At 38.4% G+C, this 13,302-nt stretch overlaps 2 protein-coding genes, 2 long non-coding RNA genes and 3 other non-coding genes across 7 annotated transcripts in view; 1 reads left to right on the plus strand and 6 right to left on the minus strand.

Moving 5' to 3' along the window:
• The window catches only part of ssh2b (slingshot protein phosphatase 2b), a 29,416-nt gene extending 25,785 nt beyond the window's left edge, over positions 1-3,631 (minus strand). Inside the window, exon 1 of the mRNA XM_036587955.1 lies at positions 3,446-3,631. Within this exon, the coding sequence (XP_036443848.1) occupies positions 3,446-3,508 (63 nt within the window). The 5' untranslated portion in view covers positions 3,509-3,631. The remainder of the gene's footprint in view (positions 1-3,445) is intronic.
• A 3,195-nt stretch (positions 3,632-6,826) lies between these two features.
• Positions 6,827-10,218, plus strand: nsrp1 (nuclear speckle splicing regulatory protein 1). Its single transcript, XM_036588566.1, has 7 exons — positions 6,827-6,862; positions 7,458-7,545; positions 7,646-7,702; positions 7,895-8,023; positions 8,285-8,492; positions 8,816-8,918; positions 9,171-10,218. The coding sequence occupies exons 1-7, from the start codon at positions 6,840-6,842 to the stop codon at positions 10,006-10,008; spliced, it is 1,446 nt and encodes a 481-aa protein (XP_036444459.1). The 5' UTR covers positions 6,827-6,839; the 3' UTR covers positions 10,009-10,218.
• Positions 10,219-10,810: 592 nt separating this feature from the next.
• LOC118820282 lies at positions 10,811-11,164 on the minus strand. Its single transcript, XR_005008245.1, has 2 exons — positions 11,132-11,164; positions 10,811-10,946 (listed from the first exon to the last, which is right to left on the minus strand). It is a non-coding gene; the product is annotated as an uncharacterized LOC118820282 (long non-coding RNA).
• On the minus strand, positions 11,017-11,090 carry LOC118820739. The gene has a single exon (XR_005008284.1). It is a non-coding gene; the product is annotated as a small nucleolar RNA SNORD65 (small nucleolar RNA).
• A 65-nt stretch (positions 11,165-11,229) lies between the features above and the next one.
• LOC118820738 lies at positions 11,230-11,304 on the minus strand. Its single transcript, XR_005008283.1, has one exon. It is a non-coding gene; the product is annotated as a small nucleolar RNA SNORD65 (small nucleolar RNA).
• Positions 11,305-11,924: 620 nt separating this feature from the next.
• On the minus strand, positions 11,925-12,659 carry LOC118820281. The gene is made up of 3 exons (XR_005008244.1): positions 12,419-12,659; positions 12,190-12,289; positions 11,925-11,982 (listed from the first exon to the last, which is right to left on the minus strand). It is a non-coding gene; the product is annotated as an uncharacterized LOC118820281 (long non-coding RNA).
• On the minus strand, positions 12,061-12,132 carry LOC118820731. The gene has a single exon (XR_005008276.1). It is a non-coding gene; the product is annotated as a small nucleolar RNA SNORD49 (small nucleolar RNA).
• Positions 12,660-13,302: the final 643 nt, after the last annotated feature.

Here is a 13,302-nt window from a genome sequence, read left to right on the forward strand (position 1 = left end):
GAATGCTGCTACACCTATAACATTACTCAGTGTGCTGGATAGCCAGTTGCCTCTTACTTTCAATGTAGCACTTTATTTAATTCATATTATTTAAAAAGGAACAGACTAAAAAGGCTACAGATAAAAAGGCAACTAGTGGAAATGTAGTAGCATGTTTCATGTGTTCATTCATATACATGGGCACCTAAACAAATTTAAATAACATGCTTAACTTGGCAATAATTGTGTATTTGCTTGTGAAATCATCATATATCATGAGAACAAATGCAAACAAGCATGAATACACAAAAAAAAACCTTTGCACTGTATTGTATATAAAAAAAATATAAAGTCATGTTTAGAATCTTAAAGGAAGGATTTTAAAGGAATTTTCACTGACTATGTTCTGGCATGATCTGTTATTGTTCAGATAAAGGACATTTTTATTAATTGGCCTTTGTTTTACCTCTGATTACTCAACAACTTGTCAAAATTATTGGTAAATTGATTGGTTTCTAGTTAAATGATTGTGACAGCCCTACTTGTGACTATGTGCATTCATTTTTCTTAACAGTTCATTAAAGATTTAATGGAATCATCAAGTTGATATTAAAACAGCAATAATAACAATAGAAAATTCACTCTCCCCTGCTGACTTCCAAACCATTCAGAGCTCGGTATGACACTGCTTTGCATACAAACCATTTGCATTAAAAACCAGAGTGGGATGGGTGCATCTACACCTGAAAAGGTGACGCAGCATTTATGCATCTAGTTAACCTCACACAAGCTCTCAAACACTCTTTAATATGGTAAACTGAGTGCGGAAACCTCAGTTTTAGATAAAGAAACACAGAAACTAAGTGAATTTACACTCTTCAGTCTGTAACAGGGCTCTCCCTAAAGGTAACAGACCAACTCTCCCTAAATAATCTACCTTACCTCAAGAGTCAGACTTTCCTGTGAGGCAGAGTATTATAACTAAAGATAAACAAACTCTAATGCATGCTAATTTGTCTGTGGATAATAGAGTGGGCAACGTGGACAGGAAAACCTCATTACCATGGTGTAGGACTAAAAAATATGAAACATCATAATTTTTACTTCACTGAACAGATATTATAGTTCACCTAGGACCATTTTTTATGCCAGTGAATTAGCTGACATTTAAACTATCAAACTCATTCATTGCAAATCATTAAATTTAAACATAACATTTCATATAATACTAGGGCAGAGCTTACATAACACTACGCAAAGTCCTTCACAGTATGAATTCCACATCGTAAAAACATGCAGTCGTGTTTTACTGCCCAGCCCTGGGGAAAAGATCATATGCTAACCAGAGCCTGCTCTGTGCACTACACAGCTTGAAATGATATCAACGGGCAGGTTTTTCTACTGTTTTAATACACTTAATACTTTGTAATGTGATTCTGTATTATAGTGGAACAAGAACTCAAAGCTATTATTTCTTATGGGTTTAAACCTTTGGCTGGGCAATGACACCACACAATACAAAGAGTTACAGGGTATGATTTGAAACATGAGCTGTCAGATAAGCCATTTCACCCCTTAGCCAACACCCATGTGCAGTTTTGTGAAATTGTGAACAAGCGAGAAAAGATATATGAAATGCAATTTTCAATCTGAGGAAAAAAATAACTGTTTACTTGAACTGACAAGCTTATATGCTTTAATAAATTTTCCCCCTCAGCCTTTGTGCTGAACACAACAAACTGTACGTACCTACCTGTGGAAACAGCAGATCGTTGATATGTATTTGCGTACAGCACCATACAATACCATGTTTTGCATTATGAAAATCTGTCAACCTGCTAAAATTGAAATCTGTGCTGCTATAGGTTTGTTCCAATCTGTGCAGTATAAGAAAACAAAAAACTTCCCAACGTAACTTAACATTATTGCAAGTTTATTGGTTCAGTACTGCACAAGGCTTCATAATTCATGTTTGGCACATCAGCTACAGATAAGCTCACATTTCCAGTTGCTAGACTGTTTCAAAACTCTTTTGACGTAGGCAAATCCAGAGAAGTTGGACCGTGCAGCATTTCAAGGCAAATCTGCAAGTGTCTCACAACACGCTTTCACACGAGACGTCTTGCTGAAGTCACATGATATGTGAAGCTAGAGGGAAATACAGCGGACTAACTTAACCTGATTTTGCTGTTTATCTCTGAGAGGGACTGTTATCGCAGACCGCTGAAGTATGGCTGCAGTAGCTATGGATTCACATATTTTGTATAGCCCTCTGTTTCCCATTTAGTTTGTGAACTTCACCTGAGAGCTCATTCAGTTTTAATTGCTGACTGTGGACAACACTGATATCTCAAACAAATGATACTCTGACGCATACTGGCTAGGCAGTTGAATGCATTTCAATTAGTTTAACGACAGCAAAGCCAAAAATCACCAACATACAGTATTTAGACATTTTAACCACCTTAACCTTTGGTAAACTTTATTTGGATGGTAGACTCTCAGTGTGGATATAGCCAGGTAAATTACAGTCTGTGTAAAATAAACGCCACTAGCTTGACATTTTCCTAACATGATGAACACATTTGTAAGAAAGTCACAAAGCACTTGTCGGAGCCACTGCTGGTTACATTGCTTAAAGTCACATAAAGTGGTATTTGTAGAGCAGAGTAGACTCGGTCTATCATGTGTTGACAACAGACTATGTATATATATATGATATTTCTTTCCACAGGAAAGTAGCTCTTTATTTATAAATTTAATCTATTTGTTTTCCATTTCATTGGCAAAGGAACAGCACTGTATTAGCCTACTTTTGACTTCCTGTACGTTTAGAGAAAATATGTGCTCTACGGTGTCTATGCGAAAACATCATCGCCTCCACTTTCACAGTTCATTAACTACAATTAATAAACGAGGCAAACTGTCTCAGTGATGTTTTAGGGCTACTAGCTTTACACCAAATGCACGCAGGCTTGGCCTGTAGGCCTGGCCCGTTCAAACCAAACAGCAGTTGTTGTGTGAAACGCGCTTATTCTGCTTCATGACAATCACAAGACTGGCCGTTTACTAAGCAGAACAGATTAAAGCCTCATTCACTCAATAACTGCTGTTTTAAGGTGGAGAAGGAAGGCTGCCGCTTTCAGATGCCCGATAAGCTGCCACCACCAATGCAGCCCACATCGCTGCTCCAGCCCTGCAAGTGAACCGCTGCCACACTCAACCTGCTCCTCAAAACGGACAGATCAGCTGAATCGCCCCATAAACTGTACACATTCTGTCACTTTCGCCGTTTTTCATTTTACCACTTTCACCCGGTGCCAACAATGTAATATCAAACCAATATTTCCGCGCATGCGTGTTGCTGAGGGCTAATGGACCATCGGAAAAAAAACAGCGGAAATGAGCCCAAAACTACCGAGAGGTGTCGGGCTGAAAGAACACCGAGACGACGAGAAATACTCACCGAAACGCACGGGCTGGACGTCGCGCTTGGAGTCGGCGACCTCTGCACAGTAACCAACGCCATTCAGGCTCCGGGAAACGGATACCTGAGCGAAACTAGTGCCGGCGAGACAGACATAATTGTGTGAAGAGAAACGAGCCGCGAGCGGATCCAGCCCGTCCGTTGCTGCTGCTGCTGCTGCTCTATCGCTTCCTTTGTACGACTGTTCTGCGCATGCGCCAAACCGCCAGCTGTCAAGCCTCAGTCGAGCCTTTAGACCAAAGACTGAGCGCTAAACGGCTGTCTGACCTCACCGTGTGGGAACAGGTTTCTTATAAAAGGAAATGCGGCAGTTTTACTTTTCCTGAGTAACCCAGACGCGCCTTGAAAAGAAATAGACAGAAAAATGCATAAATGTAACCCATTAATGTCCATTAATGTACGACTAAAAATGAGATATCACTGAATTTGACCTATTAAATCTGTTTTGGTTGCAAATTTTAACAAAACAATAGAAAATCCAGACTTGATTGTGAATGAATGAAAGTATGAACATTTCAAATGGGCACCGTACATATTCAAGACAACTGTACAAAATTCAGTTTAGATTAGACGTACCTACTCTTTGTGTCTACAGTGGCCAACAAGACAAAATAGCTTATGTCGAGAAAATGGATTCTGTTGCTGAATCTCTAAAAATCTTTAAAAAAAACTATCTTAAAAAATAACCCAGCAAACCACAGATAATTATTATAGATTAGATTATTCTTAAGAAGTATAAAAATACATGTTTTCTCGTTGCCTGAGGGAATGGTAGGTTAGGCAACTTTCTGGTGGGCATTTTTTTAGTTTAGTTGTTGGTAGAGGTGGGTGATATGGTAAAAATATAATATTGAGACACTTGATACACGATATGTGGCTAAATTTATTTTTTCAGACATCTGGCCAGTGGGAACAGAGGGAAAAAAACCCCAGCAGTGCTCAATTTTTAAAAATACTATCAAAAACTGTGAATATAGTTATTTTTATTCAGTATTTGGATGCTGTGTTGCATTAAATCCAGTCAAATGGGACTAATTTTGCTCTCTTTATAATGAAGCGTGCAATTGGTCAGTGTTACTGACTATATCACAATATATTCAGAAAAGCATATCATATGGTGACATAATTTATCACAATAAAAATATATATTATCATAATGTCCAGCCCTTGATACTGGACTATGAATGGGTTATAAACAACAAAGAATGTGATTGAACTCGTGATTGGTGTTTTATTAGTTTAGTAGTGCTTATAGTGAAATATCTAAATTGCAGGCTGTTGTAGAAAATTGGATAAAGAACAGTAAATCAAAATGAGTCTTCTGGTCTCTTGAATGTGCCCGCTGTGATAGTAAATGACCTACCATGCTAACAGGAAATGGATTTTTAGTCACCTTCCCTCCTCTGATGCTACAACAACCCACTTTAATGCCACCCATTCTTGAATCTGTCTACATAAATAAAGCAATTTCTCCCAGGAATCAGAAAATGAGTATGTATATATCTGTCTGTCTCTTTCTAACTGTTATACAAATGCACACTTGAGATCAGCCATACAGGCTGTACTATTCTCAGAATAAACTTTCAGATTGGTGACAAATGCCAAGACATCACAGAACAAGCTAGCTGACAGCTATTCACTTCTGCCCTCTCTTGCCCCAGCAACAAATCTGACCCTTTCTCTCTGATGTCTGTCTGCTCCTGACAGCAGGAATCGAGAGTAGTCCGCCTCTGAACTCTCCTCCATCTGTCCACCCACCCTGAGCAGTGTGCAACTCTCTCTGAGTGGGATTAGCAGAGAGAGTAGGGGAGATAAGATTAGGATTACGGCAGGGATAATAGCGTTTGGGTTTAACACTGAATCAACAGGAAGAAAGCAATTCTGTTTTTTTTTATTTGCAAATTCTGAACATTTGGGTCAGGAAAATTAAAATGCATACATGAGATAAAATTCCAATAAAGTGGACCAACATAATGCACTCCCTGGTACTTTTCCTTATCAACAAATGACACATTTGACCAGATGCCATGTGATGGAGACTTGTAATTGGACTAACAACAATGTTTTAGCTAAACAGTTGCATATAACAAGATCACTTACCATACAGCAGATACTTTAACAAAAACAAATGAATGTTGGTCTTTACCTTTGAAACCTATAGGAAATGGAGATTTATACACATACATCTATAATATATATACATATATATATATATATATATATATATATATATATATATATACACAACAATGATTCTTTTTTTTGATGTTTTTCTTTTAAGATTAATTTTGAAAGTTAGAGTGTAGGATATGGGCCTTTTTTTAACAGGCTACATTTCTGTAGGCCTGCTGGAGTGTACACATGCTAAGTATCAGAGGTTGACTAGCATTTGAAATAGACAGAAAATAGTGAGGTACTTTCTTACTAAGCGTCTGTTAGTTTGATCATTCATTCATTCATTCATTATTCAGACGCTTTCTTTACTCTTACAGCACATTGCTGTCTTCCTCACACGCGGCTGTGACGTTACTGAGAACAAACATGACAGAGACGACTGCTGCCATCTTGTGGCCATCAATTCAACTGAAGCACAGTAACGCCGGACTTCTGTTAGTCTGCATGAACTGGCATCGCCGTCTACAGCAGATGGATCACGGTGTCCACTTCTTGCGTGCTGGGGGAACATAGCCCTCTTCTGAAAGCCGTTTTAGCCTTTCATCCAAAAAATGAATATTAGAAATTCCATTTGAAAAAGAAATAAGTTACTAAATGAATAGAATCTGATTCTAATACGTCAAAATTCAACTGACACGTCAAAAAACCAAACGTCCAAATTCAGCTTTAACTTGTACATATATGAACAAAATTCGAGTTTCGAGAATTCGATTTTAACTTATTATCACGTGAATTGTGAAATGCCATGAATTCTTACTGGTGAGAACTATACCTTTACCTGCTATGTTTTTATGAAATATTATATTTTATCATTATATATAACTATCATTAGATATCTATAATATAATAACATGATATAACTATAACTATAACATTATAATATTGTCTGCTAGTAAAAGTTGAATTTTGACATGTTAGAATTAGATTTTTTAAAGTGTCAATGTTTTACTAGCATTAATAACATTTAATGCTAATGTTAAATGAAATATTTGACATCAAAATATGGATTAAAAGCTAAAACATAATGCTTTCTTCACGTGGATCACGTAAAGATATTTCTATTTAGTTAATAACACTTTATCGGTTTGATGGTTTACATTATTTAAACTCTAAATGCCTAAAACATTTCTAACTGTATATTTCGGCGTTACTTTTGCGAAACTGCGATTCTAGTTCGTCAGATAGTGTCAAAGGCAAAATGGCAGCCGCCGGCGGTAAACAGTGAGTAGCTTACCAGTAAATTAAAGTGGAAATGTACATTTTATGCGCTATGTTGCGACTGTATTAATAGCTTAATACAAATTACACAAGCTGACTTAAATGTTTATATATAGATATTTAAGCCAATTATTTTCTGTTACGAGATCTTTTGGTTTAACTCGGTATAGCGGAGCCAAAATGGCTAGCTAACAAGGCTAAAGCAGCCTGCGCGCTTTACCGAGGCAGCTTAGCTTAGTTACACTTTCCAAAACCATTTACAACATTTTACTGCCTGTTAATGGGAATAACTAACTACATAGATAAATATGCGACATGATAACTTTAAAATGCGTTAGTTTGTTGCGACTAGCAAGCTAACACGTTACCCTGACGTTTATTTCATTTGTGAGTATTTAAAGACTGAAGTTGAATGTCGGTGATCCAGACGGATTACAAGGCCATTCCACAAATTAGTGCCAATTAACTGACCTAGATAGTAAAAACCGTGAGGTATTGTAAATGACAAAAATAAAACAGGTAAATATAAAATTTGTGAAGCTTAAAATCGCTGCGTTAAATGTTTTTCTTGCTATTTTCCCCTCTACTTCGATTTTAGGTATGGGCTCATATTACCTCAGAAAAGCACTTCCAAATCCGCCTCGCTCCCACGACCTTCTATATTTGGAGATGACTCGGATGAGGAAGTAATATACAATATTCCACCTTCCTTACCTCATATTTTGGGCTCATTCAGAATCCTGACTGTGCTTCAACACTTTTTATTTTTCATTATTTCATTCACAGACCTCTGTTGGTGAGACTTTACAGAAGGAGGCAATCAAAAAGAAAATGATGAAGCAGGTAAGAATGAGATTAAGAGCAGTCTAGCCTCTGTAGAATGAGCCCTCCTCCTTTAAAGAGTTGTTTTTCTGGCACAAAACATTTGTCATAAACGGTTCAAGTCATCTGATAGTTAGAGCTGAATCCTACTAATATGCCACCTAAGTATGGAATCTGTATATTAATACTTTTTAATTTTGACACCCATGTTAGACCCGTCTTGAGATGCAGAAGGCTCTGGAAGAGGACAGCAGTGTTTATGAGTATGACAATGTGTATGATGACATGCAGAAACAGAAATTTGAGAGCAATAAGAAACTGCTAGGAGGTACCGACAAAAAGGTATGGTTGATTAAATGTAATTGATATTTATAGCAGTATGGTAGTTTATTTATATTTTATGTTAAACAGCATTTAGCCATTCATATGCTTTTATATCTATATTATGAAATATACCCAAGGACATTGAATGTTTACTTTCTTTCTTCCATTTCCTGATTTTTCACAGCACAATGTAGCTGTATTTTTTTAATGTGTATATAAGCTGTGATTGCATCAAATATAGTAGAAGCTGAACCAGACTGATTAGTTTTAACCTTTTAGCCCAAGTACATAAACCAGCTAATGCGTGCTGTAGAAGAGAGAAAGAAAGAACAAGAACGGCGTGAAGAAAGAAAGATCCAGAAGGAAAGAGAGGCAGAGGGGGAAAAGTTTGCTGATAAAGAAGCATATGTCACGTCAGCATACAGGCAGAAGCTCAAAGAGAGACAAGAAGAGTTAGAGAAGGAGAGAAGAGCAGCAGAGATAGAAGGTAAGATCTTGTCACGCCAAAGCTTTCCCATTGTTAAAAACTGTCTTTCATAAACAATAATTTCTTGAACATTGCTGAAAACCTTCTGGAGATATATAGTAAATGACCCTTGGTGCAGGATTACACCGGTGTTATCAATGTGTAATCCAACCGCCCCCACCCCCCCCCTCCCCCAACACCTATGACTAACTTCAAAAATTTTTATTACATTTTAATACACAATTCTATGCTTAAGTGTTAATTTTTAACATTCATGATAACTTTTAAAAGATGCATTAAGGGGAAATTAACTTAATTTTGGGTATTTATTTTCCTTCCCCCAGCTGCCTTGGATGTAAAGAAGCAGAAGGACCTTAGTGGATTTTACAGACATCTCTTGAATCAGACAGTTGGAGAGGAAGCTATTCCTGATCGGAGTGCTGAAAGGTTAGTTATGGACAGTGGCCACTTAGTGCCAAAAGTGTGGCTCATTATGACTGGTTTAAAAAGCAAAATGGATTGTATTTAAGTCTTTTAAAATTGTTTAAGGTATGATGGTGTAAAAAAAATGTCTAATTGCACCTTTGTAGGACTGAGACTTACGAAACACTGTATGCAACATATCAGCATTAATGACCATCTTTGTAATTGAAGGAAGCACAACTGTAATAACCTACTGAAACCTGTACTTTGTCACAGGCCAGAGAAATCTAAGGAAGAAAAGTCTCCGGTTGTGAACTCTCCACAACAAGCCAATGACAGTGAGGAGGAACCCCACACTGATGAGGACCAAAGGACCTCAAAACCAGAGTTTAGCAAGACAAGTGTCAACAGCAGCCACTCTAGGAGGCACTACCGCCAGAGATCTCCTTCCTCAGGCAGTGATGAACGAGAGGAGAGGAAACCAGAGAAAGAGAAGAGGTGTCACAAAGAAAGAGAGAGGGACAGAGCGAGGGATAGAGATAGAGAAGACAAGCATGGCCACCGAAAAGAAGACAGGGATCACAGAGGAGAGAGGGACCGACACCGGGAGGAAGACAGAGGACGAGACAGAAGGGACAGGGAGGACGACAGAGGACGAGAAAGAAGAGACAGGGACGACGACAGAGGACGAGAAAGAAGAGACAGGGAGGATGAGAGAGGCCGAGAAAGAAGGGACAAGGAAAGAGACAAAGAGGACAGACATGGGAAGAGGAACAGAGCAGAGGGCAGCCCAAAAGACAGAGAACATGACAGGAACGGAGAGAAAGGGAGGGATCGAGACAAACACAAGGAGAGAGACCATCACAAAACAGATGACAAAGAGAAAAGAAAGGATGCAGAAAAAGAGAGGGAAAAGAAGACCCAAGGAGAGGGGAAGGAGAAAGAAAAGGGCACCCAGGCTGAAAATGGCACTCAAAGTGAGGCAGCACAGGCACCCAGCAAATTTGCAAAACGCAGTTGTGAACAGACTGTGAGCTCCGCCAGGGAGAGGTATCTGGCCCGACAGATGGCTCGATCGGCTGCAAAGCCCTACATTGAGAAAGAGGATGACTAACATATGCAACTGTGCTTTACTGTGATCATTACACATATTGTGGATATTTGGATGTTGGTACCTGAACAAGAGTTTGAGCGAAGTGTTGAAGTGTAAATGAACCTGTTCAAATATTAGTCTAGATTTCACTGCAGTTGCTATTCCTTCTAGAGCTGTACAGTAAATAATACCTGAGTGTTATGATAATTAAAGATAAATAATTGTGGGTAATTTTTGCTAAAGTTGTTCTGAGAAACTTTGTCTCATTAGTGAACAGCATGAAGGTGTATCCTTATATGGATATAGAACAGTCATTATTCCTGTTCTCACACTCATCTTTCTGCAGAGGGTCAGGAGGATTAGACATCAAGGTTGCCACTATTATGATGAATTATGTTAAAACATCAGCTAATGTTATTAACTCTAATCAAGCCACATGAAGGCCATTTGAGAACTTGACACTGAAGCAAGCCTGTGAATTTGGCATGTGGTTTGCACTATGCCAATTATTGGCGTTTTATTGTTCATTATTTGTTATTGTAATAGCACCAGTACAAAACTAAAGAAGTGAATTTCAATTACTAATGCTTGGGCTGATCAGCTCCATTTGAAGAGGAAGAGCTGTGCAAATTTGTCAAATTATTCCTTTAAGTGTTTTTGGTGCAGTTTTTAAAAATGAGTCTCCCAGGTTTAGAGTACCTAAACTCGCACCAGTGAACATACACATCTGACTTTGTCATGTTAAATATTAAAATGGTGGGAAATCTGAAATGTTTTCTTTGGGGAACATTTTTCATTTAAATAACCACAATCAACAAGCAAGACAAGTGTGCATCAGGATTCACAAGTTTATTGTTCATAACATCAACCAAGAGCAATAATATCAGGTACAACAGGGTCATAGTTTCTGATGCAGTCTTGATTCAGTTTTCAAAGCCAGCTCTTCTTGGATTAAAAATCTGGTGAGAAAAACAAGTTGGATCAACCACTCATACAAATTACTACAATTTTAATTTTGAATGCTTCCCATATCAGATAAACTGAGTGTCACCACTGAACAATCTGCCGGTAATTCCAGCTTCTCAGTTTTGTTTTCATCACAAAGGGTTTACTGGACAGTAAGCAGCAGGAGCTGTACATTTACCTTGCCATGCAGTGTGCTCCCACACCATCTGCAAACAATTGAACAAAAAGTTAATAACAGATCAAATACACTCAAGTATTTAAGGAGTCAGTAAAAGTGTTCAGAAAACCGACGATCACCACTGAACATTCTGCCGGTAATTCCAGCTAAATTCAGTTTGGGTTTCATCACAACACCAGCCAATCAACCATATGGATCCATTTATGATTTGGATTCCAACCAAATCTTAAATGGATCCATATTATCTAAAGTGCAGAGTCATGCAATAAGATAGGTCCATATAAGATGGGACATATAGGGGCCCCCAATACAATCATTATTTTGTCACTCAAACATCTATTATAATTCATAACATTTAGGTCTAATTCATTGATTGAGAAACAGTCACAGAGGTGTGATCCAAAATGGTACACTGTATTTACAACTTGGCGATGGGAACCAAAATCACTATGTACACAGTACAATTTTTATTTAACATCACATAACAAGTGAACCTACAAATCTGACGTGAAGCTAAATAGTGGGAAATCTGAATGGGTTTTCTTTAGGGGACATTTTACCTTTAATTGAACACTATGAATTAATTTGTTAAGTTTAAGTTATTAGACACCATACAGGTTATTTGTATCCACAGAATGTAATGAATGCACAGTGGTCCATTCCACATAACCACTCTGACCGTTTGCCTCCAAACCATTAAATTACATGGAATTCCCCTTTACCTGCACTTTCATGGGGCTCTGTATATTTACGGAGTCATTTGAGGTTAAGCCAAAGTAGCGCCATCACTTGCCTTGTTAACACAAGTAAAGGTGAGCTGTTGATTCGAGATCCAGGAACACCTCTCTGCCCTGTAAGAAAAAAGGACTATTACAAGACTGCATAACATTAGCCGGTACTATAGGTGTTTATTTAGGTCTCTCAGATTAACTAAGGTAAAAAAAAAAATCGTCAGTTGTCGCATAAGACGGCACTTCCTATTCAAGGTTTTCATCACAGAGACATGATCAAATCAAACTAGCCCCAAGAGTTCACTTTAACACCCTTCAGTTTCTCACCTTTTTACTTCAACTAAGTCCGAGCCACTCGTCTCCTCCCTCCCCTGCTCTTCACACTGCTGGGGCTCTGGAGGAAGGCCAGGCCAGTAAGGCGAGAGTCCTGTGTGGACAAAGGGAGCACCAAAATAAGGCACAACATGCTTCCAGAAGTTCAGCGCCTACATGTGAAATTTTACCACACGTTCAACTGAACATTAGACAAATTAAGACCGTTTCTCTCCACACTCACCTCGGACAGCGTTACAGGCTCCATGCATCCACGTGTTTCTCACAACTCCTCACAAAATAAACGTCATATCAGCTCGTGCGCTCGGAAAGAGACCAGTCATGAGCGAGGAATATTTCATCGATCCTTTTCTTATTACCAAATCGATCAACTCGCGTTTTTATGGCGCCGTGAATCATTTTACCGCACAAGTCCTCCTTACTGCTCAGTATGAGGGAGAGAGAGAGAAGAATGGCCGACCTGTCGAATATATTCGAGTCGGGCGATGACGTTCTACTCATACTCTGTTACGAAGCCCGCACTCCTGATGTCTACGTCATTGACTTAAAATGAAATTATACACACACACGTATATAGATATATATATACACACATAATTTGACACTCAGTTTATCTGATATGGGAAGCATATAATTAAATTTGTAATTAATAATTCGTATGAGTGATTGATCCAACTCACCAGATTTTAATCCAAGAAGAGCTGGATTTGGAAACTGAATCAAGGCCATCAAAAACTGAGACCCCATTGTACCTGATATTATTGATGTTATGAATAATAAACTTGTGAATCCTGATGCACAAACAAAGAAATACATGCATCAAACATTCATACATAAACTTTAAACTTTCTGAATCCTAAAGTGGCAGTTCGACCTCAGTAAGGGCATCTACAACAGCTTCTATTGCCATTTTTGTCTTCATTGAAGAAAAGCTACTCCGTGTATGTAAGAGTCGGTAAAAGCGCCACTGACACTCAAAATAAACGGCTTATTTTGCCCCGTTACGTAAAAAGCGGCAAGTCGGCACCAGTAAGCGTCGGGCACCGTGTTTAAGCGCAGACTATTTACATATATCAGGCGTAAAGGCACAGTAACAGCAGTAGCTTG

The sequence above is a fragment of the Colossoma macropomum genome, unplaced genomic scaffold (assembly GCF_904425465.1).
Source record: "Colossoma macropomum unplaced genomic scaffold, Colossoma_macropomum, whole genome shotgun sequence".
Taxonomy (NCBI): domain Eukaryota; kingdom Metazoa; phylum Chordata; class Actinopteri; order Characiformes; family Serrasalmidae; genus Colossoma; species Colossoma macropomum.